The 27,571-nt window shown below is 37.7% G+C and overlaps 1 protein-coding gene across 2 annotated transcripts in view; it reads left to right on the top strand.

The window, feature by feature from the left end:
• nphp4 (nephronophthisis 4) overlaps positions 1-27,571 on the top strand; it is a 163,287-nt gene that overhangs the window by 10,171 nt on the left and 125,545 nt on the right. For both annotated transcript variants that reach the window (XM_040152451.1, XM_040152450.1), the window contains exons 3-5: positions 10,846-11,015; positions 11,485-11,549; positions 24,283-24,432. In XM_040152451.1, coding sequence (XP_040008385.1) covers positions 10,846-11,015; positions 11,485-11,549; positions 24,283-24,432 — 385 coding nt within the window. The remainder of the gene's footprint in view (positions 1-10,845; positions 11,016-11,484; positions 11,550-24,282; positions 24,433-27,571) is intronic.

The following is a 27,571-nucleotide window of genomic DNA, read 5'->3' as shown; positions in this document are numbered from 1 at the left end:
GGTGGCATAAACACATGCAAAACACGACAGAGATTATTAAAAGCAGTCTGTATTGCCTTATTGTGTATGTGCTCAGTTTAATATTGTGTTTAATACATTATACATCATACCTGGTTTAGAAATGTCTGGTGCAAGACTGTAATTGTGTCTGCCTGTAAACTATCAAATTTAAAGAGGAATGCTTTAAAACTCTTTCATTGGCTGTGTGTGAAACAGCAGCTGAAATTAATATGAATCAGGATACACATATCTGTTCTGCGACTGTCAAGGTTATGGGGCTCACAGCGTGTATCATACAAAGCTGTATTTGCTGTGGTATTATTGTGTTTTTTATACTCATACGATTTGCTGTGTAGATAGTGTAGTCAGTCTTTGGAAGCCTCCTCTCCATTCAACATTTAGCTTCTTTCAGCATTTCTTGAGGACATGCATTTGTGACTTTCTTGTGAAGCTGTCTGTGAGGTGTATAATATGATAATCCTCGTTCATTTCTTATTTTTCATTACATATTTAAAGGAAATTGTAAACATTATCACTGCTCACAAATGTACTGGTAGGTTTAGACCTTTTATATGAAGAACCGGAAATAGGAAAACTAGTCTTGTTATCAATGTTATACTTCACGGAAAAGGCTGGAAATATTCTAAATATTTCTCACTATTGACAATGAATGTTCTACAAACAGTTATTGGGTCAGTATTCAAAGCCTCATATAGCCTATTGCTACAGACCTCCATTGTTGTCCAAAAACTATTAAAAAACACTGTTGCACTGCGTCACATGTTCCTTCATTGCCTGAACATGGGTGCTGTATTTCTTCTTGAGTCAATCCCACATATATCATGCTGCTGCTGTAAACCCTCACTAGTTTACCAAATGTGTATTAATGTGTGTTCTATTTCTGTTTGAGTATTATTTGCTAACAACTAAATTGCCCGGATTATCTTCTTCAAAAGAAATAAATGGGCTTGTAGCTGTGCACCATAGACAGTGTAGGGAAGTTAAAGTATTCACAAATGGTCTAAGGCAATGTTGGTTTTTGTCCTTTCATGAGATTGGTTGACAATAAGAAAAATGTAGAATAACATAATTGTGCTCTGTATTAATAGTCACTGGCCTAAAGGAGTGTTTGCATTCCCTCCTTTGAACTGCTTAGTCCTAAGATAAATGGCCAGCAGTAAAACATGAACCTGTATTGAGTCTTGTTATGTTTTGTCCTATATTCTCTATTTTCTTCTACAAGGCATGGCACTTCTTACAGTAAATCTAGCAAGCCTATGAAACCTGCCTGTGTGAAAAGCCATATGATTGATGGACAAAGGAGCTGCTATGGCATCGTAGACGGTGTTAATTCCTTCTCCCAACTGGCATGCCACACTAGACTGTGCTACCTTGCCTGAGAACTGATCAATATTTCAGTTCCAAGGAGACCAAACATCTAGCGGAGCAGCTGCTGCTGCCACCAGCAGCTTTAATCACTGGAGTGGTACACCTTGTAATACACAGCTCTATACTGTAGGTGTGTGTGTGTGAGTGTGTGTGAGATCGAGGGAATTCAAGGGCCACAAGGGCCACTACTGAGGTGACAGTAGGGATAGATGAGAGCCCCGAGGAAGTGTTAGATGTGTGCGTCTGTGTGTGTGACTTATTTCTGCCCAGTGTGGTGTGTATTGACTCGATTCTTACTTGACTCCTCTTCCTCCATATCTCATTTCTCTGTTCATCACTCCCTCTTTTACCTACACACACACACACATACACACACACACACACACACACACACAGACACACACACACACACACACACTCAAACACAAACACATACACATACACATACACACACACACATAGTGAGACCGTCCCTGTAATTCTGCTATCAGCTCTCCCTGGGGTCTGCACTGCCTTTGTGTGGGGTAAAGAAGAAAAGATAGACACTGAGACAGAGACAGAGAAAAATATTCTGTATGTCTTGTACTTTGTTGTTCCAGGCTTTGACATGTCAATTCCGTCTTTACCTTTTTGAATCTGAAGTCTGGCAGTGTTCCTCCAATCCTTTCATCGTATATTTCCTGCATTCCTTCTGTATTGTGATGCATCTCTAGCATTCACAGTCAGGCATTTCAGACAGGATTTACAAAATGTCAGGAGACCAAAACCTGGATGACAAACTAAGACTTTACCCAGCAAGCGCTGAGATCTGTTGTTGGCAACGCTGGGATGTTGTAGAATGCAGAATCTTTGGATTTTGCTGAAGTCAGGAACAAGGCAGTGAACACCAGGGGCACTGAAGCTAATGGGGAGTTGGGGAAAAGGTTATGGGAGTTGTGCTGATTAGGAGGGTGTCATTACATGTATTAAGGATATAGTGCTGGAGTCAGTGCTGATGCTAACAATAGATTTGAACTGTCACTGAATCAAGTTAGCTCTAAAGAAAATGTCAGTGATACTGCATCGTTCTTTCATCTTGTTAATTTCCTATCTGCATCAGACCAACCTTAGCTGGGATCCAGAGCATATAACGGGTCAGGACACATGCAACTCAGAGTCAACATTCCCTCTGCTTTCAAGAACTTAGTCAGTTTTCAACTTCATATGTTATCCCCAAGTCAGTTTGGAGCCATTATCCATCTTATCCATGTCTGTCTTCCCTATATTGTATCTAGAGCGAAAGAGTTGACTTGTTTCTATCAGGTAATAAGAGTGTGTTTTCAGACAAGGATCATTTGGATTGACATACCCAATTGCCCACTAATCTTTGTCACCAATCAAGCAAATTAACTGAGTGGTATGTAAACTCAACTGGTTGTTTTGCTCCACAATGTAAGCTTTCCACTGATTAATAACTCAAAGGACAGTTTTTTCCTGCTTGACTTTGATTTGTTTTTAATGTTGCTAATTGCTTCGACATTGACAGGACCCGAATCATGCAAGAGACAGAGGCATATAGTGGCTTATGATTTGAAGGAATTTTGGGAAAGAAAATTAGAGAAAAATACTCAAAAGGTAAATTAAATGCATGGTACTTTGTGGGATTGATGTGTAACTGATGCTGCTGCATGTAGCAAGATGGTCAGCAATGATACTAGTCATAGATCTAGAGCTGCGAGATAGTGGACATAGAGTCAGTGTAGAAAGATCGACTTCCGACTAGACTTCATTCAGTCAGAATCAGTGGTTATTACAGATAAGGAATTTTGTGCTGTGTGCTAAACATTTGGCCATGCATTTGGAAACCAAAGTAACAGTGAATGCTTTTAATCGTTAGTGTTGCATACATAAAAATCTAATGACACCCTGTGTACAGTCTGTTAAAGGTAAAATTTATTTTTCTTACTGTTTGAACAAATCTAGAACTAACTCTGGTTATATGTGTACAATTTATTATTACAAAAGGCTGAAAATGTTAGAAATTAATATTACCATGCTTGCACTGAATGTAATCAGTCTAGGCAAACATCAGGGTACAACTCTGTGATTTTTATGTTGGACTCTTCTATCTACAAACTTTTATCATTGGTTACCATAATGTATTCTTGAGGCTTAGACATTTTATTCGTTGCTAATACCCACTAGGGTTGGTTATGATCTGAAATTTTGACTTAATCAGAAGCTAGTAGTTAATAATAAGTAAACAAGATAACGAGCCTGACATTTGATATCAGTTTTTCATATTTGACATTTCTTAGTTTTTGTTGCTATGGAGACATTTTGGTTGGTACCAGAGAAGTATTGAGACTTCAGTTGTATATATGCAGGCAAGGCATCCTCATCTACAGTCAAAATAAAAGGTTGGTCATTTCTGAATTGCTATCCTGTGAATGTCCTTCTTGGATAGAAATTGTATCACTGTCACCCTCATTCCTTGGAGGGATTCCACATAATTGGGCTATTTCTCCAGTAATTGCTGTAGTCCTCTCATCCTTGGCTGATAGATCAGCTTTTTCCTGTCCTCCACCTGTTTTTTTTCTTTTTTTTCTCTCTGTTTTGTCCTTATGACATAAACTTTTATATCAAACCCCTTTTTTTCTTTAAACTTCAGCCACATTGCACACCTCAGGGGAAACAGCATGCACTGCTACTTTTAATGCAGTCCAAGCCTCATTTTTTCTTCATGACAGTCACTCAGGTGATAGAAAAGAACACCTTTTCTGCCTTCAAATTCTCAATCAGCTCCATTACACTGCTTGTTCTTTTTTCAGCTGTCATGCTTTAGATTTTCAATGGCTACATCCTCCACTGCTACATCTCTGATCTTGCCGAATGGACTTCCTTATATGGGATATAGAGGTTCAGGTGTGTATTATGGTAATAGTAAGTTGTAGGCACGTCCCGATCATTTTTTTACAAGAATCCAAATTTTACCAATTACCCATCAAGAAATAAAATTTTTGCCTGGTTCTCAATGTTCTTCAATATAGTGGTATTTTCTCCCAGCATAAAGTAAGATAATTTCTGTAAACATAATAGTGAATGAGAACCTTTGTGCGTGTGTAGATCCAATAAAATGAATGAATGATGACATTCTGACTATGTAGGTATATTAAACAGTAAAAGAGGAATCCAAAGTATAGCTCTTCAGAGGTCCACTCGATTCTTAGTAACTAAAACCCAACCAAGGATCAGAGTAGCTTGTTAATTAGACTAATTGCTCTTTTATTTCACATCATTAATTAGTCATTGTTTATGCTAAATGTTTGTCTTTAGGAGGTGGTATTATTTTGCCCAGATCAGTCATTGGTGGCTGACATATCTCTCCTCTTGACATAATTTTGAGTTGAAACAGAAGCTGTTAGCGGTTGCTAAGAGCATTTCATTTAACATTTCTTAATGCCATTAGAAGAAATCTACGATTTAAGAGTTTTTACTTGGGCCAGTCAACTTACAACTAACAGTTTAGCTTTGTCAATCCCATTCACACTTATCAGCATTTTTCATTGTTTTCAGTGATTGTCAGAGGTCTGGAGCCAAGCTAGGACTCAGTCCAAATTATATTTAGACTAACTGGGAATTATTTTTGGAATTTGTTTTAATGAATTTGGGTCTCATTATCCTCCAGTCTAATTCAGACTGCTTCTGACTGTCCTGGGGTTTCTTTTGGGTAGGTTTTCCATAGATTAGTTTCGCAATGGGTCCAAATATTTGGATCAGTGAGAAGCTCTTTTTGAAAGTCTATTTGATTTAACTATCACACACATGCATACTCAGTCTTATCTGCCCCAGCTGCGATCCATTGACATTATTGGCCATAAGAAAGCCTGAAGCCTCCATCCCTGTCATTTTTCTCTGCCTCTCTATAATCCATACTGCCATCTCTCATCCCTCCTATGCTGGTGACAGTCATAGAATTTCACACCGAGAGGATCTGTAATGCTGATACCCACTGGTTCTGTGCCTGTTAAATGACTTAATGTATCTCTCTCTCTCTCCCTCTCTCCCTCTCTCCGTCTCTATCTCTCTCCACCACTTCAAGGCGTTGGCTATGTTGGCAAAACTAATATCAAAGCATTACAGCTAAGAATCTTTCTGAGTGCATGTGCTTGTTTTGCTTCATATGACTTGAAGCTGTCATCTGGCACGGTACATCAAATGGTGACATTTATGTTTGAGTTCATCGCTGTCCCTTTTAAATAAAATTAATAGATAAGTAAGTAAATAATAATGACTTCATGAGCTCAGCTATGACTTTGAGTTTTGCCTTAAACAACAAAGTCTCAGGGCAAAGGTACGTGACATACAGCAAACAGCAGTCATACAGTAGGAGCTCAGAGTTGCTGTATATGTACACTTCTGTAATGCATTAAAGCCTGATTGTGTATTCATGTGCTTTTTTTCTATGCTGACAACCTTTATTCATATTAGGTACATACAGGTACATACAAAACATGCGAATAACTAAATCAACCATGCAGACGTGTGTAGCAGGTCTATTATCTAAGTCCCAGGTAGCTGACACTGGTGCCTCCAGCCTCCCAGCAAGTGTGTTGGCTAAATAGAAATGCCCTGTTTGCTTTTCTTTTGGGAAGCCTCCAGTGGTCGAACAACAGGGCCTATCCAATTACACTCCTGGTGCTCTGGACCTCTCTATGCAAAAACAGTGCTCATTTGCAGCCTCTTTGTTTTGTGCAATGCCTGTGATTGCCCCTTCACTGCTTGCCCAGTTGCCCACAAGTCGAGCATTTGAATGACCACCACGAGGGTGCAGGAACAATTAGCTTTTGCTTTTACACTCTGATAGCATTATGAGGGGTTCATAATTGCATGTTTAGCACCAACTGACAGCAATAGCGCCAATCAAATTTTTAGTTGATATTTTCGAAAATAAGTTCCATATACACATTACAAATCAGTGATTCTTGATGAATGTTGTAGTACAGTTTTTGTTATGACAGTAGGCAGTCAGGTGAACCCCTTCAGCTTGTCACAAAATGTGGCACACTAGGCACGCACAAATTTATATTTGGGATTGTAATTCAAGGCAACTATAACCACCGTCACAAAGTTCTGCTCAGGATGTCTCTTGCTATCTCTTTTAGATGTAAAGCTATAGCTTTACATCTAACAACACTTTCATTTGCCTTTTTCCTGTCATAGCTAAGTGCTCCATTACCCAAAAAGGGGTAAAAAAGATGTAGACAGGCTGGTTGTTGATAGTGACAGTTACTTAAAGCTATATGCCTCTGTGATGATTATGATTTAATATCATCCCATTGCTGTTTGCCCCTCATTGTTCAAGTTGTGGGGGGGGGGGGGGGATGTTTACCCCTGGGAGAATTGATTACTGCCTTGTTGACAGTCACTGCGGAGTATAACCTCTCATTAGGTCTGACATACTGTATGCTGCAACTGGCGTCGCTGCCGATGCAAGCTTTTTTTCTCAATGGTATCTCCCACTGCTGCCATGATGTTGGGAAGGGGCAACATCTCATGAAATTGCCTTAATTTAAAGTTATTTTTGTGTTGAAATGGTACAAATTTGGAGCTTTGCTCAGACAAACTGAGACAAATGTCAGTGCTGAATATTTGAATGTGAGAGGATTTCATTTTTGTAATTATGGATTTAAGAGTAACAGAATCTATAATAATCTTTTTCTCAAAATTTCGTAATTCATTCGAACATTTGCATGTCAGATACACAAATTAAACATAACTTAAATGGAATCTACCCAAATCTGAAGAAAGACATGACAAGAGTTGCTGCTGCAAAGGATTCTCCACAGCTCTTGTGTATAATGGTGTTATCAGGATTCATTCAGTTTTTTTATACAATCAGAAAGAATGCATTGAATAAGAACCCTTTTACAAATGTGCCAAGTCTGCATAATAAAAACAAACCAATCAAAGAAAAAGTAAGGTATACCAATAGATCTCTGAAAAATATGCAACATTGCCTTGTACTTGGGGTGTGGAGTCACAGTTTTTTTTAGCCTAGAAGACATAATTACTTGACCAAGAGATGAACATAGCAAGGGGAGGTCTGACTTTATTGCAGCTGATGACAAATGACGGCAAAGCTGTGTGGATGAGAAAACAGTGAGGCTTCTTTGTATCTGATCAAGAGCAAGAACAGACACATAGCAGTAAAACACCATTACTGGAATCTGAAGCAGGATCTAAACAACAACAATCAGGTAGGAAATCTCCAGTTTGGAAAAAGATATGAAAACAGAACTGAGGTATGACAAGATGAAGCTAAAAAAGGGCTATACCATCATGGAAAAATTGTGCAAATCAGCTCATATGCAGAGATAAATGGGTAAAGTAGGTAAATATATATTCAGAGCACTTGACATTATTTTATCTGTATCTCAGCTTGTCTTTCTCAAAATATTCATAACCAGTTTTCTTGAGCATTGACTACATCCTTCTGTAAATCTGAATTATTGCAAATCGAGGAAGTGAGATATTTGGTCCCTGGGAACAGTGTTTTTATTTCATTTTTTTTTTGCAGGAGATTGGACAAGAATCAATTTGGAGGTGTATCAAAGTGGTGAGGCAGATGAAAGAGGAATTCTACCTTTGTATTGGAAATCCATTTTGAATGATGTCAACGTTTGGATTGCTCCAAGACTAGGGACTACGTCTTTGACCACAATACAAATTCTACATTATAACAGGTGGAGGAAATTTGGGTGAACATGATAGAAAATAAATAGAAAATATGGACCCCCCTCACAAGCTCTTGTTTATACAGCTTGGGATAGGTTCAATAGAAGTTCATTCAAAGATGAGGCTTTGATTTGGGAGTTAAGGTTGGTTGGAAATAAATAAATAAACTGAGTGAAAGTAAAGTTTTCAGTTTATGAATATTGAATGACAAGCATCTTGGGATGGGGGATATTTTTTTCTTTCTCAGTTCATCCAGTGTTTGGTGCTACTAGAATATCTCTCTCAGTTCCAGCGTAATTTCTCAGTACCTGAGAAACTGCGCATTATCTTTAATGAGAAATGAGCCAGATGTCAGATTAAGATAGATAAATTGTGTCAAGATTCCCTAAAAAGTTTCCATTGAAAGCTGACAAATTCAGAGCTTCTATGTTCAGTACTCTGACATTGTTACTCACCTCATTCTTTCTCATTGGCCCATGCTGACAAAACCTTGACAGAAAATTTGTTTATGCTGAATCACTTTCAGCAGGATACTTTCATCCAAACAGACACCAGTTTGTGAGCCATAAAAATTTTGGAATCTCAACAGCCTTGTCGGCAAGGCAAAGTACAATGGACATTAAAAAAAAAAATCAAACCAAGGCTAGACAACTATCTTTGACTTCCAGGTTGTGCATTTGTATTCAGCAGTGTTTGTATTTGGAAAAGTAGCAATTTAAACTCACCGTGCCCAGAGATAAAAGACTGTTGTGGCCAAAATAGGAATATGTCTGAGGCTTTGAATTTGAATATATGGCTCTTTTGTGGCTGATAGCTGGGTCAAAAGATGAACAGGCTATGCCACAGTGGGCTAGGAGAAACTGGCTCTGTTTTTCAAGGTAGCTCATGTTCTTCTTTATGGTTTTGAAAAATAACAGGCTTTATTGTGCTTGGGGACTAATGGATCACAGAGAATTTGTGGGTCTCTTTATCATATTCAGGCCTTTGTGCATGTAAATCAGTGCGGCTCTGCTGTAGGTAGGCTATTATTTCCAATTTGAATGGCAAATCAGAGTGGGTAAACAATAGCACCTACCTGGCACTGACTACAAACAGGCTCCCAAAAGGCTCGACTGTCTTCCTCTGAACTTGTGTAAAAATAGCGAGGTCAGACCCCCAATGTAATCCTACAGAGTGTCCTTACAAGTGGAACATACGCGCCTCTTGAATGTTAGATTTTTGATGTCACATCCTCAACAATCAAATATTCTTGTCAGCCCTGGATGTTTGGCTCATTCTTTTTAGAGACTTACAATATGATACCAACATTCATGGCATGAACACAGAGAATTAATAGCAGCACAAATTTGAAAAAATGTGCCCATTTAAGAATTGTTACTTATGTAAATTCACTTACAACAACCTGTACAGCTACATCAATCTGATTCACGCTTGTCACCATTTTCCTGTCACTCTTTTTCATGGATGTAGCTTTGCGAATAACTTGATAACTTAATACCTTGAACTCATGGTATTGTTGTCACTAATTTCCTTTGTTGGTTGTGGAGGTTGAAGACAGCCATGTTCCTTAAATATAAAAAGAATGATCCCAATAATTTCCAAACCGATTACCACACCTATATTATAAGTTAAGCTAAGGATGCATGTTTTGTATGAAAATCAAACAAACAAACCTGGTGAAAATTGAAGTCTATAGTAAAGTTCGATTAATACTGGATTTTTGGGAGAACGATTTTAAGGAGATTTTAGGGAGTCAAATCATATTCATTAAATATATATACATGTACAGTATAAACATACACTTGTGTGTGTGTGTGTGTGTGTATATGTGTGTGTGTGTTTGTGTGTGTGTGTGTGTGTGTGTGTGTGTGTGTGTGTGTGTGTGTACTGTATATGTCATTGTTTATTAACTTTCCAAAATCGGCCGACCAATATATTGGTGTGGGTATAGTCTCTAGCTGTTCATTCCTGGTGTCAAGATTCAAACTCTACATGTACTCATTAATATGCCATTCCCCTGAAGTTACTTTCAACATGCTGTCTATTGTCCATAATTGTTGTATAATTCATATACAGTAACTCATCTTGATCTTAGTTCTTTCTGTAATATATTTACTCCCTCATGCACTAAAAGAGCACATACCATTGGGTAGAATAGGTCTGCTAATGTGGGAAATGACAAATATATCAGTTCATTCCTATAGTGCTAAGCTGCTATATATCCAGACTTGTCTGTTTTGAGTTTTCACCAATTCTGTAGTCTGGCACACAAAGCAGACATCCACAAACTCAATCTTAGTCTGTAGTTAATGAAAAGTATGTATGCCCTACTATTGTTTATGATGATAATATGTTTACAAAAAGCTTTGGAACAAGATACAACATTGTTAGGAAAATGTATTTTTATAGTAACTGGTCATTAGTATGGCTTGGGCAGATATAGTTAGGCTTTTAGAGTAATCACTAATTTAGTGCTAATTGGCTAACTTGATTTAAATATTTGTTTTTGCCTGGCGATGCCACAATTTTGCATTCGATTCAATTACAATATGCTTTGGTGTAATTTAAAAATCAACAGTGTGGCTTAGACCACAGACCTTAAAACCTTTCTCTGTTTCACTGCAGGGACTATTGTAAGGTCTCTTTGTATGGCACCAGATAGAATCCAAGGTACATTCTAAGCAAATTAGAGTTGTAGGATTGATAGTCTTGATTCATTCCATGTTTATATTTCCCTAGGTCCTATACTTCCATACATCTTTGCGGTTGCCCAGCGTGGTGGTGGTTCTGGAGCTGGTGTCATTTTCACCCAAGCCAGACGGTACCCAGCAGGCCCTGGGCCGAGGCTTCACTGTCCTGGAGCTTTTTACCAACAGGCCAGAGGCTCAGGCTGCTGATGCGGACAGAAGGTGATTAGCCCATTCCTAATTACACCGGTCAGGGATTAATGATGTTTTGCATGAGGATATGGTTGGACAGGTGTAGTTGTAGTGTAGGGATTGCTCTTTGAATATCATCTAGGCACTGCCATCTTGTTTGCCATCTTGTTTGCTCTTATATAGTTGTAATCGTTAAGCTTTTGCAATAATGTGTTACATAGATACAGCCATTATAATTGTCCAACTTTTTACTGTATGCGTGTAGAACTACTTTTGCGCGTAAGGTGTTAGGTAAGAGCAGGGTTTGCTCTGCTGTCAGCATTCAGAATTTACAGAGGATGGTCAGGGGTTACTTTGGTTAAGAGATACTAGTTTCAGACAGCAGAATTAAATGTAGCTAGCAGAACAGTAGATAGATGTATTTGTTATGTGGAGACTTATAGCAGCTCCATAAATTAATTCGGCCAGTCATTCAATTTGATTTCACTTTATCTCCTAGACTGGATCTACGCCATGGATCGCCAAGAACTCTCCTCCATCCCCTGCTGAAGGACACAGATGACTGTAAGAACTCTATTATATACAATGTTTTTCAAGTATTTATTAGGTCTAGTCACTTTAAGTGTTCCTGGAGTAATGCAGCAAGAAAGCTGAGAGGGCCACAGTACATGTACAGTTTAGCAGCATTTACTTCCAGGCCATTAATGCTACCTGTGTTTTCCAAGGTGAGAACCTTGTCAGCCACAACCACATACATCTTTAGCTACACATGGCGACACTGTCGACAAATAAGGTTGCAGTTATGTAGTTTTGTTCTTTGCCATGTTATAAGAAGTTCCAAAATGTTATATCACACCAGAAACTCACTTACACTTCATACAGTCATATCATCAGGTATATCCTTTGGAGACTGCAAGCCATAAATGTGGACCTGTGCTGTGTAAATTTAGCTTTGCAGACAGAGAATCTGCATAGATTTAACCAATCAGCAATTAGAAGTGCAATCAAATTTCAAAGCACAGGAAAATAAAAAAGGGACTTTGGTCAGCTGCCATGTAAGGTTGGTCTTAAAGAGAGAAAATACAAACTGCCTTGTGCCATACAGTAATGAGGAAAACCACACTTTTGAAGCAGACAAGACCTTTCCCTTCACAACTGGCTTGAAATGAAAATATTCCCAGGAAGCAAGGCTTAACGTATTATTGACCATAAAATTCTCCATGTTTTCTTTTAAGACAAGTTTTGGTAGTTTTGGTTTTTTAGTTTGCCCTGTAGCTATTTTTTTCTAGTGAGCCTACGTGCAAGTTTAATCCATAGCTCTCAGAGCGATTTTAAAGATTGTTGCTCTCTTTTTGGTTCCCAACAATTACGTATACAGTAGGTAATGACGAAAGTTACTACTTATGATTGAATTCATAAATATAACTGTAGATCTGCCTGCTGAAGGTTGACATTCCTGGCTTTGTGTTTGTGTTGTTTTGGGGATTTCACAACTATTGACTGAATTATCTCTGAGTATTAGACAAACATCAGTTTAGAATTTTTAGAACAAATCTTCTTGAATTATTGAGTTCGCTACTGAAGCTCTGGGTTGGTCTAGTTATTTCCTTGCTTGGCCTAAAACCAAGGCTATGAATTACAAAATACTTTAGTGCCTCACGGTATGAATAACACTGTGCCCAGTGAAAGCAAGAGTTCCTGTCTTGGCTATCATGTCACATGAATATTAGAAAACCTTCTCTCAAACGGACTCTTATATTCACTGAATTATTAACTACATGCCTGTTGTTTAGTGGAATGCTGCTTTTCTGTTTGAACGGCCATATTGTGCCACTCTTGCTGTTGCTCTTTTGTAGTCAATACCCTTTCTCATTTCTTTGTATCACTTTTAATCTCATCCAGTGTGACAGGGACACACAGTCCCTGTATCTGCTGCTTGATGTGAACATTTCGAGTGTGGATTTGTGCAATGAAACAAGTATCTAAAACTTTTTTGTGCTTCAGTGAAATAAGTTGATTTTCTTATAGTGGTCATTCAGGTTTGATTGTGTGAAGGAATTATAATGAAAAAACATGCCCTGGAGGCTGGTATTTTTTTTTCTTCATTCATTACAAATTTAACATTATTCAGTTTCCTTGACTTTTTTTTTTTAAATATTATGGCTCCGAATGATATCTTCATTATTTCCTGATGTGTTGCAAATGAAGGTAAGGTTAAAAGTTAAATTGAATAAAAGTGAGTGAATTTAAACTATGAATTGCTGTATTTCAACATGCCTACCATATTAAACTGACAGCAAGCATCACACACCAACATCATTACAATCCTAAAACAAGCTGCTGGCATAAGGTGCAGATATAGTCCAAAAACAGACAAAGACAGCAAATGCACATGCGGTTCTTTTTATACTACACAGGGTATCTGTATACAAGGACATATAGACATGCTTTATCAGTATGTGTCATCCAAAGGTTCACAAATAGACACAGACAGAAACTAAATGAAAATACTTCAGGGGGAAGGTTATCACTCAGGGTCCTTCACAACAAAAAGTTTCCCTTTGCATTCATCTGCACCACGCCACTTTCAGGCATCCATATTTGTTCACCCCCTCTCCCTTTTTTGGTGTCAACACTCAGGTCAGTTCATATTATTTATTATTACCTACCTTTTGCTCCAGGCCTGTTGTTTCAGGTGCTAAAAGGAACAAAAAAGGTTCATGAGGAAGTTTGAGTAATATATCCTTGGCTTTATAGATGCCAAAACACTGCATAGTGGCTTAAAATGCTCTGAGACAGGGTTCTCTAGAAAATTATCACAGCAGCAATTATTAATCTTCAATTGCAATGATCATAAAGTGCATAGTTGTAACAGTTCATTCACACAGCAATCTACAGTAGTCTTTGAGGTTCACCTTTTTTGCTGGAATTATATGTATATATGTATGTATTTGTATGTATGCATGTATGTATGTGTACATACGTATGTATATATATACACACACACATATATGTATTTTTTTGTGTTTTTTTGTGTTTTTTAAAATCATATTATAAAAAAAGAAGCTGATATTACCTGGAATGAAGCTGATATTAACTGACAGGCTATAGCATAAGCTAGTATCTGTCCTCTTGTGTCTTTGATTCCTTAAACCTTCAGTTGCTTCTAAATACGTCTTTAGCACGGTGTACTCTGTGCACATACTGTATGAACTTTCCTGGCAAGAGTAACAAAACCTTTGTCCTGTCATTTACACAATGGAGCTTATTTTCTGTTCCAAGGCCACCAATTGTACTCTATCCCCAGGAATACCCAGGTAGGTCACCATTCTGCCTGCTGTTTGCAGTGAAAATGAGGTCTTTGTCTTTACACTCCACTGAGAATTGTTTGCAGCATCACAACATGCAGCAAAAGCTGATAGAATGAGAAGAGGGTCAGAGAGGAGACTTCATGCTTTGCCACCAGATGGATGGTAGTTTTATGCTACATTTTTACATGGAAAATATGTTAACTGGGCTCCTCTCACAGTAGAAATAAATACAGATCAATGGAAAGACGTAGTGTTTAGTGTAGCTGCAAATCAACACTTCGTATTGAACCCTTACCCTTGTTTGTGGGAGGTGGAGCTCAATGTCAGTGAATTCAGGTTGGCAGTGCCACTTGCTGCATCTATCACATACTATTAGTGAACATGATGTTTGTTTACTTTGTATATTTTGTTGTGTGCTTTTATCGGTTAGTTGATAGAGTATTAAAGGAAATATTTGATGGGACATGAGATTTGAAAATTATTGAGAGCCAGATTCCAACTCAGGACATTTTGGTCACAATCTGCACCTTAAAGTGCTGTGGATTCATTTATTACAACATTTCTAGCTCTTTTAAAGAGATAATACTTAATGTTTTTACAGCATATTAGGTTTACACAGTTTCTTGAACATTTTGACCTGCGGGTGGCACTGGATTAAATGTTAGGGGCTCACCAAAGTCACAAGGTTTCATTTTCTGGAGACCATGAGTCCTTCTTCTTGCAAATCTCACAGTAGTGCCAACTACTTTAGACACCCTTGTCCTTAAAGAAAAAATCCCAATTTTGTATATTTTTGTATATTGTAATTTATATATTGCATATTGCAATGTTGTGTTTTGTTTGGCCAAATAGCATTTTTCTTTTTTGATCACAAATCTTGTCCTTTTGTAATTAAAAGATATTTTCAATTTGATATGAAAATATCTCAAATTTTCCAGCTTTTAGGTTCAATTTTCTGTTGGACTTTTCTCCTATTAATGTGCTCCCTTTCATCTCCATGTTGTTCACCACTTGTTATAACTTTTTATTTGCTGCATGCTGGCATTTGGTGCGTGCTCTGCTGCAATGACACTGTCTGTACGCCAGTCTGCCTCTTGGTTAACTTTCTTTGACCACTGCTGTGTCGATTTGTCTAGTATTGTCCAGTCAACTTTGTTTGTTTAGTATTGTCTTTCGCTATGATGATTGAACTGCATAAAGTGATTTGGATTGTATTCATTACCCTATGGATCGTCACCTGGGATATTTGCACGTTATTACGTGAATTCTGCGGCAACAATGGACTCAACTACATCTGAGAAGATCTGCTACAAATCTGGTCTCCCATGCTCTGCAGGATCAAACCATCCATTGTCCTGGCAGAAATCTGACCACGGAAAAAAGGGAAGTGAGGACGGGTGCGGGCCAGGTTGAGAAAGCGACCATTCCAGCCCCCTCTCCCCTTCATCATCCTCTCCAATGTACGGTCCCTCCAGAACAAAGTAGATATACTCCATGCAAAATGCCTAGTGGAGAGGACCTACAAGGAAGCCTGCATCATCGTTTTACCAAAACTTGGCTTGACAAGGCTGTCCCAGATGCTGTGGTACATTTCAACAATGTCACCATCTTCAGGGCAGACTGTATGAGGGACACAGGCACAAAGAGAAGTGGAGGGGTCTGCATGTATGTCAGCAACAGGTAGTGTAACAACATCAAGATCCACAATAAGGCCTTCCTCAAAATCTAGAGTTGCTGACCTTATCCCTTCGCCCCTTTCATTTCCCAAGGCAATTTCCCTCTGTCGTCATCAACTGTGTTTATATCCCACCTAGCGCATACATCAAGGCTGCAGCCAAGCTAGTCGATAACAGTGCTAACAACATGCAGGGTATACTGTATATCCTGAGTCTCCAGTGTTTACTGTTGGTGACTTTAACATCTGCAGACCATTCATTTCAACAATATGTGGACATTCTGACAAGAAGGGGAAACATTCTGGACTTATGTTGTGAAAATATTACGGATATGTACATCTCTCGTGCTCACCCTCCGCCTGGCTTTGCAGATCATAAGCCCCAGATTTACAGCGTCAACCAATCGTTGGAGAATGGCATTAAACAACTACATTTACCTGCACAGACTGGGACATTTTTGTTGGCAACTTAGATGAGACTACATTAGGTACCCATCCCAGAGCGTACATCCAGATCGTACCAGTACCAAAGAAACCCTGCCCCACAGAACTAAACCACTAACGGCCAGTTGCATTCACCTCAGTAGTTATGAAGTGCCTGGAAAAACTGGTGCTTAACATCATCCCTACAATTTTTGGACCAGAATTGGACTCCAATCAATTCGCCTATAAGGCCAAAAGGGGGACCAAAGATGCTGCGGCATGCCTACATCGCTCCCTCCTAGAACACCTAGAATCACCAGGCAGTTCGTCAGACTCCTCTTCATCAATATCAGTTCTGCTTTTCACACCATCCAGCGCTATCAGAGGATCAGGAAACTCCACCAAGTCAGCGTTTTCACCACTTTTCATCCACTGGTTACACATCTTTCTCAGCAACAGACCACAAACAGAGTGGGCACTGTAACATCCGCTGCCGCCATCATCAATACCAGAACCCCACAAGGACGTGTCCTGAGCCCCTTCCTGTTTACCCTCTACACCAATGACGTTGTCAGCCCCTCACCCATAACTACATACTTCAAATACTTGGATGACACAGCCATACTTGCCCTCCTTAATGACAAAAACATTTAGGCTATCAAGATTCCATCTCCTACTTCACAAAATAGTGCATGAACAATTACCTGCAGCTGAATGTAACAATGACAAAAGAATTCATTAACACCTTTAGCACACATAGCACAGCCCACAATTTTCTCCACAACCCCACCTGCATCAGCAATGAAGCTGTTGAGATGGTGGTGTGCTACAAATACCTCGGACTCACCCTGGACAATAAACTGAGCTTTGATCAACACTGACATCCACAAACTCTGCCAAAAAAGACTCTCTGCCATCTACAAACTCAAAGCACTTTCTGTTGACCCCCATCTCCAATAGGAACTAATTCATATGCATCAGTCGCAATACCTACAGACTGTTACAACTTATTGCAGTTGTCTTTTTCAAATAAAAAAAGTTGCACACTCCCATGCAACTTTCTCTGCTTTTTTCTGTAGTTTCAGACAGACATTCATCAAGACCAGTTAATGAATGAACAGTTTGGCACACAGTACACTGGAGTAAGAGTAAGAGTAAGAAAGTAGTACCCCCCTTTTCTCAACCGAGAATTGGTTTTAAATTAAGAATGAATTCAGGATTGAATGGTGACACCAAGAGTTGAAACCCAGTTAGTTAGTAAAAAGTTATGTAAATAAATGCCACTTAAAAACAGAACTTTATGTGTGAAAGGGCAAAGACTCACATTTACATGCAATTCTACAGAATGGTTAAACAGAAATTGAATTGTAATGTATGAATTTATTGAGATCTTCTACAATTCTGTCATAACAGAATCTGTAGTTTTGCAATGATTATGCCAGCTTTGACAACAGGCCTTTTGGAAACATGTAACTCATTGCTAGGAAGTGCCATTGCCATAGTATGTACATGTTTTCTGAGTAAATGTGTGGTGTGATGTGTGTAGGGGGATGTAATTGGTTGCCAGAACAGGAGCGGGGACAGGCAGGGTATATGTATATATTGTTGGCAGCCAAACACTATGTATTTCTGTGTTCTACTGCCTAGCCAGGCTCCCTGCCACTGGCAGAGCAACACTCACACACGCACGTGCACATGCACCCCCCCACCCCACCCCCCGTGCACATGGGGTGCATGTGTGCATGTGCGCGTGCATGAATGAATGAAGTCCAGAAGAATGAAGGAAGAAATAGAGAAATAGAGTGGGTTTGTCTAGTATAAGACTGACTTGGTGGAAACGTAGGAATGGAAGGTGATGGTATGCACAAATTCCCATAACAGTAATTATAATTATAATGAGAAAACATACAACCACTGGGCTGATTAAAAAAAAAAAAAGAGTGGTGCAGCCAAAGGCAAGAAAAACACAAGCTTTTCTATGGCTCTGAAAAGGTGTTGGTTTGGGTAAATTCTTTTCAATAAAAGCTTCCTCCTTAGGTTAAACATAGTTTTAACCTATGACATACAAGTTGAACCAAAAGGTTATAAGATCAGTGGAGAAAAATCTCAATGAAGAAATATTAGTTGGAGACCAGTTAGTCTCAATCGGAACAGAAAAAGGAGCTGTGTAAATATAGATGAAAGAAATAGTGTTGGTGGCAGAGAAGTCAAAACTTCTCTATTTTCCAAAGCTGGACTTAGGGTCAAGAGGCAGGAAATGGCAAAAAGAGTGAATTTAGATGAGAAGAAGTTTCCTTGGGGCTTTCAAAAAGTCTTAAAGAACGGGGGGCAAATATAAGAGGAGAAAACAAGTACAAAGGGAATCAGTAAGCTCATTGGCTTGATCTAAGCTTCTCCTCACAGCCAACTAGGAGAGAAGGGGAAGGAGTAGAGCGAAGAAAAATTGAATAAGAAGGATGGAGGGGCTCTGGGGCCTTCTTAGTGTGATGAGTGGACAAATGGATGGTAAGTTGTGTTCACATTAACATATCTTAATTTGAAGCAACACCACGATACATTAACTTATTGTTTATGTCTGTGTCAGGGGGGATAGGAAGGTGGTACCATGAGAAATTTTGTCACTGATATACCAAAAAGCCTCTCTGTGGCTAAGATAAAGATGTTTGCCAGGGTCTTCAACAGGGTTTTCGATTCCATTAACAGAGGGTTTTACTTTGTTAAGAAGTAATTCTGGTGAATTACAACTAGGAACTTATTTTTGTAGTTTTCGGCATCATTTCTATCCTATGTTCTTATTCTTATACTAACATTGTTCTCAACAAGTTCATTTTCGAGATCTTAGAACTTGGTGTCATTGCTAAAAAGAAGTTGGACGAGGAAAGAAATATGAGCAGTCAGGCATGAGCAGTTTTAAATAAACTACAAGGTTATTTGAACTGATTTAGAAGAGAAAACAAATTTGATTGCTAAAGTTATTACTCAAGTTATCTGCTGTAAACATTTGTCAAAGTGTATAGACTGACTTCTTGGTTCAACTTTGACCTATAGTACTTAATGTGGTTGTGTGCATGCGCAGTTTTTTTCTTTGCAGTGAGGAATCACCATTTGGGGTGCACTCACGCTCAGTTTTACTGTCAAATTGAGTGGTTTATATGATCTGTCTTAACTGCTGACTTGTTTACAATCTGATGGTCTGAGTGCTTGTGTTTCTCACCCTGTTGTTTCAGTTGCTTTACTTTGGTAGGTTTAATTTTATTGTCACCGATAAAGATTAGTGATAGAACCACAAAACAAAGAAAGATTACAAAGATTACAGTCCTTCCACTTTCTCACTGTAATTGCATGGCTTGATCTGAGCCACCTGAAAATACTGTAGCCGTTGTTTGGGGAAGTTAATTGTAAAATTGAGACGATATTTCGGTAAATAATAGCTTATTGCAGATATATCGGTATCTTCACATACTATACGTTGGTTGATATTAACAAGAAATGGTAGTACAAAATGCGAAAAATATGTCTAAGGTAGTTTGGAAATACGCCATTATATGGTTTGACCACCAGCGTGCACCAACAAGTACATTTTTTAACTGCAAAATGTCCTCTTCAATGCATACGTTTGTAAATCTTGTAAATCCTTACTGTGCATGTTTAAGTTGTATGTTTTTGTTAAAAAAAATAGATATTGGCCAATTAAATATCGATATGACTATTGTCCTCAAAAATCCAGTATCAGTCTGGAAATCTCGGAAAATGCTAATCAGAATTCTCAGAGCCCAAGTTTACATCTTCAAATTGCTTGATTGCTTGAGTCTCATGACCAGTCCAAAACCCAACACTGTAAACGGATATACAGAATAAAAAAGTAAAGCAGCACATTCTCTCATTCAAGAAGCTGGAAGAAGGGAATGTCTGGCGTTTTGTTTTCTCAATTGATTAATCATTTCAGCCCGAATCACAAAAAACTGAAATGTTATAGAAGCTTTACACTCCTCTTATCACTGTTTGACAAGTAATGTCTAGGAAATTAAAAGCAGAAGCACCAAAGTAGGTATTGGTTAGTACCAAACATAGAAACAAACAAATCTTGCAATTCACCACTTCAGATCCCTTTAAATTACCTAAGTTGGCAGTAAAATCCTCTCTCAAAAATCACCCATCTCCTCTTGATTACTTACATCCATTTTTCACCCCCCCCCCATCTTCCTTGGTTTCACATCTCTTGCCAAGCTGCTGCTCAACTGACTCTGAGGTCCCACACCATTGCTGTAAGGAAACTTTGGGGTAGTTTTCTAATCTATGCACAGCATCTGACTGAAACCCAAGCTTGATGCATAATGAATAACAAGAAATAAATTATGAGAAAGTTTCCGACACCTGGCCAACATCTGTGTCAAGAAAGTACTTTATTCATACCCATCTTACTTTTTATGTGTTTCATGGTAAGAAACGCCTTTTCAATGAAAGCTGCTGTTGCAAGTTAAAATGTTTGTAGAACGGAGTTGAAGCTGTGCTGTAAGCTCAAAGATTTCCCTGAACCATTTCCTTTTTTTGGCTTTATATGTAAGCACTTTTTTTGTTGTATTTAACTGTTAGAGCGAGTTAAAGGGATTGGCTGGGATGGGAGAGGAAAACACAGTGATATACTCCATCATCTTCTTGCCTTCTCAATCCCTTTTCATTGACTTTAAAGATAAAGGCACAGGGTCTGCCCTGAAAATGGATGAAAGCTGTCAACAATAGAAGTGGACATTCTATCCATCCTACCTATTTTATTGTTTTCTGTAATTGGAAAAGATCAACTTTATTAATAGAACTGTCCCTCAATTCCCAAATATACAATTTATTTCAAATTGATTTATCATAAAATCCATTTTCTTTTCAGTTGTGCTATACAGCTGACCCCATGCTGATCCATTTGCTATTTTGCTACTTATATTTTTTTAAAAGAGTCCAAATGTTTTACTTCTTTAGTTAGAATAATGTGGTTAAAATAATGTAGACGCATAAATAATGTATGCTAGTGAAGGACTTTTTGAAGTGCAATTCATCGCTTATAACATTTTAAAAACTGAATCCATTGTGAAGTTACCATTGGGTGATATCTGAATAGACTGGTTTCTTCCTCACAAAAGTTCTGAACTTTATTTTTATACCCCAGGTATTAAACTTTTTTTCTCTTGGGCAAAGTTTGTAAGGTAGTCAGAACTAGAAAAAAATACATTAATGTTTTAAAAGCTGATACATACAGTTTACTGACAGACAAACTGCCTCTGTCTGGATTACATTCAGCAGTTTTTCCAGACTTTGGGATGTTGGAACTGTGATACTGTATCTTCATATTTTGATGGCTGTTAAGGAGTAATGTGTTTTTCTGCTGTACATTAATGGCCAGATATACTCCAATGAACATGGACAGTAATGCACATGCTATTTTTGTATGTTTGTACTACATTGGGTGTTTATATACATGAACATGTTAATAGGTTTGTCAGAGCGTACAGTCTGCATTATGTGAACCCTCTTGGACACATGCGGCCATGTGAGTATAATTTATACTCTTTAGTATTTATTTCTAAGACAAAATTGTATAATTAGTAACCGATAGTAAAACAGTGAAAAAGTGTATTTACCATATTAACTAAAAGTCACAATTTCTTAATATTTGGTATGTCCATCATTTTATGTTGATTACAGCTTGAAACCTAATATTGATTCTCGAAGTGTTGTGTCCGAGTGTCCAAATTTACCTTATTCCAGCACTCTTCCAGAGGAACCAATACCATCAGGCAAGCGTTTCAGTCCCAAATTCATTCTGCAGCATGACGAGCCCAAACATACAGCCAGAGTCATAAAGAACTATTCCGCCACAAGAAGAACAAGGAGTCCTACAACAGATGGTCTAGCCCCCACAGATCCCTGATCTCAGCATCATGGATCAGTCTGGGATTACATGAAGAGACAGAAGACACTGAGACAGCCTAAATTCACAGACGAACTGGGATAAGTTCTCCAAGATGCTTGGAACAACCTACCTTGAGTACCTTAAAAAACTGTGCAAGTGTACTGAAGAGAATTGGTGCCATTTTTAAGGCAATGGTGGTCACAGCAAATAATGATTTGATTTAGTTTTTTTTATTTTGACTGCACTTAGTATAAAGTTAACTGATAAATCAAAACTATTGCAAACTAGCACAACTCCTTTTACTTTTAGTCCCTAAATCTTTTGCACAGTACTGTATATATTTTGTATATATAATAATATTTATTTCCTCAGCATTCACCAGTGAATTTACATATTTTGGCAACAATCTTAATCTTTTTAGACAAATAGCAGTAATTACTGACACTTGTTGAGTTAACAGCATCCATCAAAACTGTTACAACTGTAAAAAACAAATTACAGTTTCAGAAATGATTCATACGTTCTGATTAGCCAATGTTATAGTTAAGTCTATTTAGGTTTCGGCAACTAAAACTACTTGGTTGAGGTTAGGGAAAGGTTGTGGTCATAGTTAACGGAAACCAAAGTCTACTTTTGGTAGAAGATGGGATAGGAGCAGTGGTTTCAAAATTGGATGCTTTGTATGCCCAAACCTTCCATCCTGACCTCCTAAGTATATGAACAAACTACTAATGCTGTCATTTTTCTGATGAGGACACTCTCCAAATTTGGTTGTATGCACTGTGCATTAACCTGTCTTGTGTCTGTCTCCTCCTGTAAGCTCTCCAATTACAAACACAAAGTTTTAATGCTTCCTGTAGTAAATACAAGGGATGCACTGTACTGTGCTGTAATACGAAGCACCTGCGAAGCAAAATTGTTTTTGCTACTCTAATTGATATGTTTGTTCACTAATTGTGAAGAGATGTACAGTACGTATAATTCTGGGTTATCAGATACCAGTAAATTTAGCTACTGCTTTGTTTTTGCTGGTGTGGTCTGACTGGTTACCATGGTCACATGATGAATGTTCAAAAAATGACCGATTAAATTATAACATACACATGTTAATGCTATGTTGGAGGTAGAAGAGATTACAATTCTGTATTTTTAGTTGGAATACCTTCCTTTGTTTCTACAAAACTGCTGTATGTGCGTGTATGTGTGAGTAGAAAGCTATGATAAGCTGTTATCATCATTCCACTGTTTAACGTGATACTAATGAACCCATCAATTAAATGCTCTCAGACGTCACCTCCATTTCACTATCTATAATGACTAACCTAAAGATTGTCCATTGGCAGCTTGTTGAAAGTGCCTATGGGAGTGAATGGAGCTTCCTGTAATAATTGTCACTGATGCTGTTAAAGGTGCCATCATTAACCATGTCACAGTGAAAGATTGTGATGCTGTTCAGGCTTGAAGGAAGCCAACATACGTAGCGTATCGAACACCACCTTTCAAATGGTCTGTGCTTTGTGTTGATGGTAGGAACTGTGGGTTGTCACTTGTCACTGGATAACCTGCTTGAAAGATGATAGTGTCGACCTCATTGCTCATACCTTTTGCCTCATCTTTGCTGCAGTGCAATTCCTGTGGAGCACATTTTCTAAGTTGAATGGTTGTCATTTCAGTTTAGCCCTGGAAAACGATGCTCGCAGTGTAATGGAACATTGCACCCAGGTCACCAACAGCCAAGTGGAATATTGAAAAATGGAAGTGTTTGCGTATTATGTGTCATGTTGTCAGGTGACTCACTGCTTCTGGGGAAATATTAGACTCTGACGCACCAAGGAGATGGATGACATTTCTTTGGCTAGGTAGGGAATGATGATGGGGTGGAATTTCGTATCTAACCCATTTGTATTTAGAGCAGCAGTTTGCCTACTTGTAATGAAATGCATGTGAAATATTCTACATACATATGTTATATGCCTCTTTTTGCAGACAGTGGTCTTCTGAAGACTATTGATGGTGCACATTTGGACTGTGTGGTAAAAATACATCCTGCACTGGTTTCCATGATGCACCTCTTTCCAGAGAATGTCCTTGTATCCAGAGATGAGAACATACCTGGGCTCGCAGCTTCTCCAACAGGTAAATTTCACATCACTGGAAAAGTGTAGGGTCAAAGAATGAGCAACACACTTTAGATATTTTAAGATCTTTGACTACCAGTTACTTAAGTGGAAAGCCTCGGTTAACATGAGTAGAAGATTGTTATGGCACTGTGCTACTTCTAGATATGAAAATGTGGAAGTGTAGGGATTTGAAGCAGTATGTGGTTGAAAAAGAGCATGCATGTTAATTCATCTTCTCTTTACTCATTTAAAAATAAATGGATAAATGATCAAGATAAGATAAAAACTCTCAAAAACAGGAAAATGTGGTCAGTTGGTTTTGACATCAGGTTGATACAATCATACAGTGTTTATGTATTCAATCTGTTTGCCTTCTGATTAAGTGGTGGCCATGGTATTCTAATTAAGTTTATTTTTAAACCAAGGCCATCAGATTTTTATGACTGGGATCAGAATTGTTGACGTCACATGTCAGAAATAGTGATAGAAGATTGGCCTAGATTAATGAGCAAAAATGGTTGAAAATTGCGAGTAAATGGTAAAAGTGTGTGTTGCGCCATGAGTGAAAATATGTTTATAATCTACCTGAGTCAGGTTTCAGTATAGAGCCACAGCTCAGCTGAAGTTCACCTCTCTCTTGTAAAGGTTGCTGACCTCCATCTCTTTCTGCAGTACTTACAGGCCTTATTGCCCAGTTCATTCAACTTTTTTTCTGTATTTCTTTGCCTTTTTGACACATATTGCTGCATGAATGTACAACCACTTTTTGGGACATTTTATTTTCTGTTCCTGTGTAGTCACATAGATTTTGTATTTTTGCAGGGTTTAGGATTTTTCTACTGACACAACTCTAATCAGCCTACCTGTTGTTCATGGGCTGTCCTTTCACTCATTCTTTCAATATGTGGTCCTTTCAGGCAAGACCAAAAAAATCTGTCTGTGTTAGATTTTGACACGCATATGTGAGGTGTCTGTGCTCATCCAAAGTCTGTTTACTGCACAACAACAACAAGATCTGACTACAATGCCTGACTCTAATTTTGGTAGAGTTAACACAATTAAAATGATGGTCCTTCCACAGTTGCTTTTCCTTTTTCGGGCCATACCAATCCTATCCCATCAATGCAATCCCATCAGTCATTTTTAAAAGATGGAATGGAATGATAAGTAACTTCATTTGGAACTACAAAAGAAAAACTAACAAACTCAGCTGACTTTTAACAAAAACTAAAGAGGGTTGTGAACTACTATTTCCTGATTTCCTGAATTCTTTTATGCCACACAGATAAGTACAATAATGAAATGGACAAATGACAGAACTGAAGCTAAATGGTTTATGATAGAAAAAGAACTTGTCTCACTATCAATAAAGACATTACCCTTTATTTATAAGAAAGACATTGCACATTTGACAGGGCAAAATGGATAAATAATATCTCATATAACCGGAAACAAAAAAATATAAAAAATATAAACAATTAAAATCTACTCTATCTCAGTGAAATGGCATGGGAGCCTAAATTTAAACCTAATAAAACGGGTAATCATCAAAAAGACTACAAAGACTACATTGAAGCTGCAACTAGCATTGAGCGGGACCTTGCACTTTGAGCCCGCCAGGGGAGTGGTATACACAGTATTAATGCAGGTTTCATGATATGGCTCTAAAATTGCATGATCGTCGGATACAAAACCAGTGAGTGTAACATAACTTACTGTGTCCCCCTGTTGCATATTTGTATCATGCATTAAGCCAGAGACATAAAAAGATAGACCATAAAAGGGGCTTGAGTCCGTCTTTTTACCTTAGACTTGACAAGCCTCACATTATAGCATAATCAAGGTCTTAAGGCTTTTCTGGTCTAATGTGAAATGGATCTGGTTAACTGCTAGGTGGAGTACATGAAAGTATAACAAATGTCATTTCATCTTGCCATTAGGTGTGCTATGGCTATGGCTGAATATTGGCATGTACATGTCTTCAGGCCGAGACTCTTATCAAACGTGAAGTTTTGGGGCGGATTTAACGACGTATATTTGAGTAACTTACAACAACTTACTGTTTCATGGCAAAACATTAAAATTTGCCGTGCCTCCGTTCAATGAAAACTCATAATCTTCGCAATAAAGCCTTATCAAGGTCTTAAGGCTTTTTTGACCACATTTGAGGTAGATGGAAAAAAAAGTATAGAACATCATTTCCTAGTAGGTAGTGCTGTGAGTATAAATGAATATTGGCATGTTGGTGTCTTCAAACTGGGACTCTTATCAAACATGTGAAGTTTAGATTAGATAATTTGAGTTTGAGTTTGAGTTAGAACAACTTCCTGTTTCATGTCGAAACACTGAAATTTGCCATGCTGCCATGGACAGGCTGTTCAAAGAAAATTCAAAAGCTTTCCAATTTAGCATCGCAAAGGTCTTTAGATTGCACTGAACAAATGTGAAGTTGATCTGATGAATTCTGTAGGAGTTCATTAAAGTACAATGCCTGTAAATGGGAAAAATTGTGCCAAAATTGCACGGTAAATTCAAAATGGCTGACTTCCTGTTGGGTTTAGGGTATAGCTCCAAGATATATATATATATATATATATATATATATATATATATATATATATATATATATATATATATATATATATAATATATATATATATATATCTATATATCTATATCTATATATCTATATATATATATATATATATATATATATATATATATATATATATATATATATATAATATATATATATATATATATATATATATATATATATATATATATATATATATATATATATATATATATAGATAGATATATATATATATATGTGTGTGTGTGTGTGTGTGTGTGTGTGTGTATGTATATATGTGTGTGAATTTATGTATATATGTGTATGTATATATATGTATATGAATTTATATATATGTGTATTAATATGTGTATATACAGCTCTGGAAAAAATTAAGAGACCACTGCAAAATTAGCAGTTTCTCTGATTTTGCTATTTATAGGTATGTGTTTGAGTAAAATGAACATTTTTGTTTTATTCTATAAACTACTTTCAACAATTCTCCCAAATTCCAAATAAAAATATTGTCCTTTATAGCATTTGTTTGCAGAAAATGACAAATGGTCAAAATAACAAAAAA

Source organism: Xiphias gladius, chromosome 18 (genome assembly GCF_016859285.1).
Source record: "Xiphias gladius isolate SHS-SW01 ecotype Sanya breed wild chromosome 18, ASM1685928v1, whole genome shotgun sequence".
Lineage (NCBI taxonomy): Eukaryota > Metazoa > Chordata > Actinopteri > Istiophoriformes > Xiphiidae > Xiphias > Xiphias gladius.
This window is presented reverse-complemented; position numbering and strand designations above follow the sequence as displayed.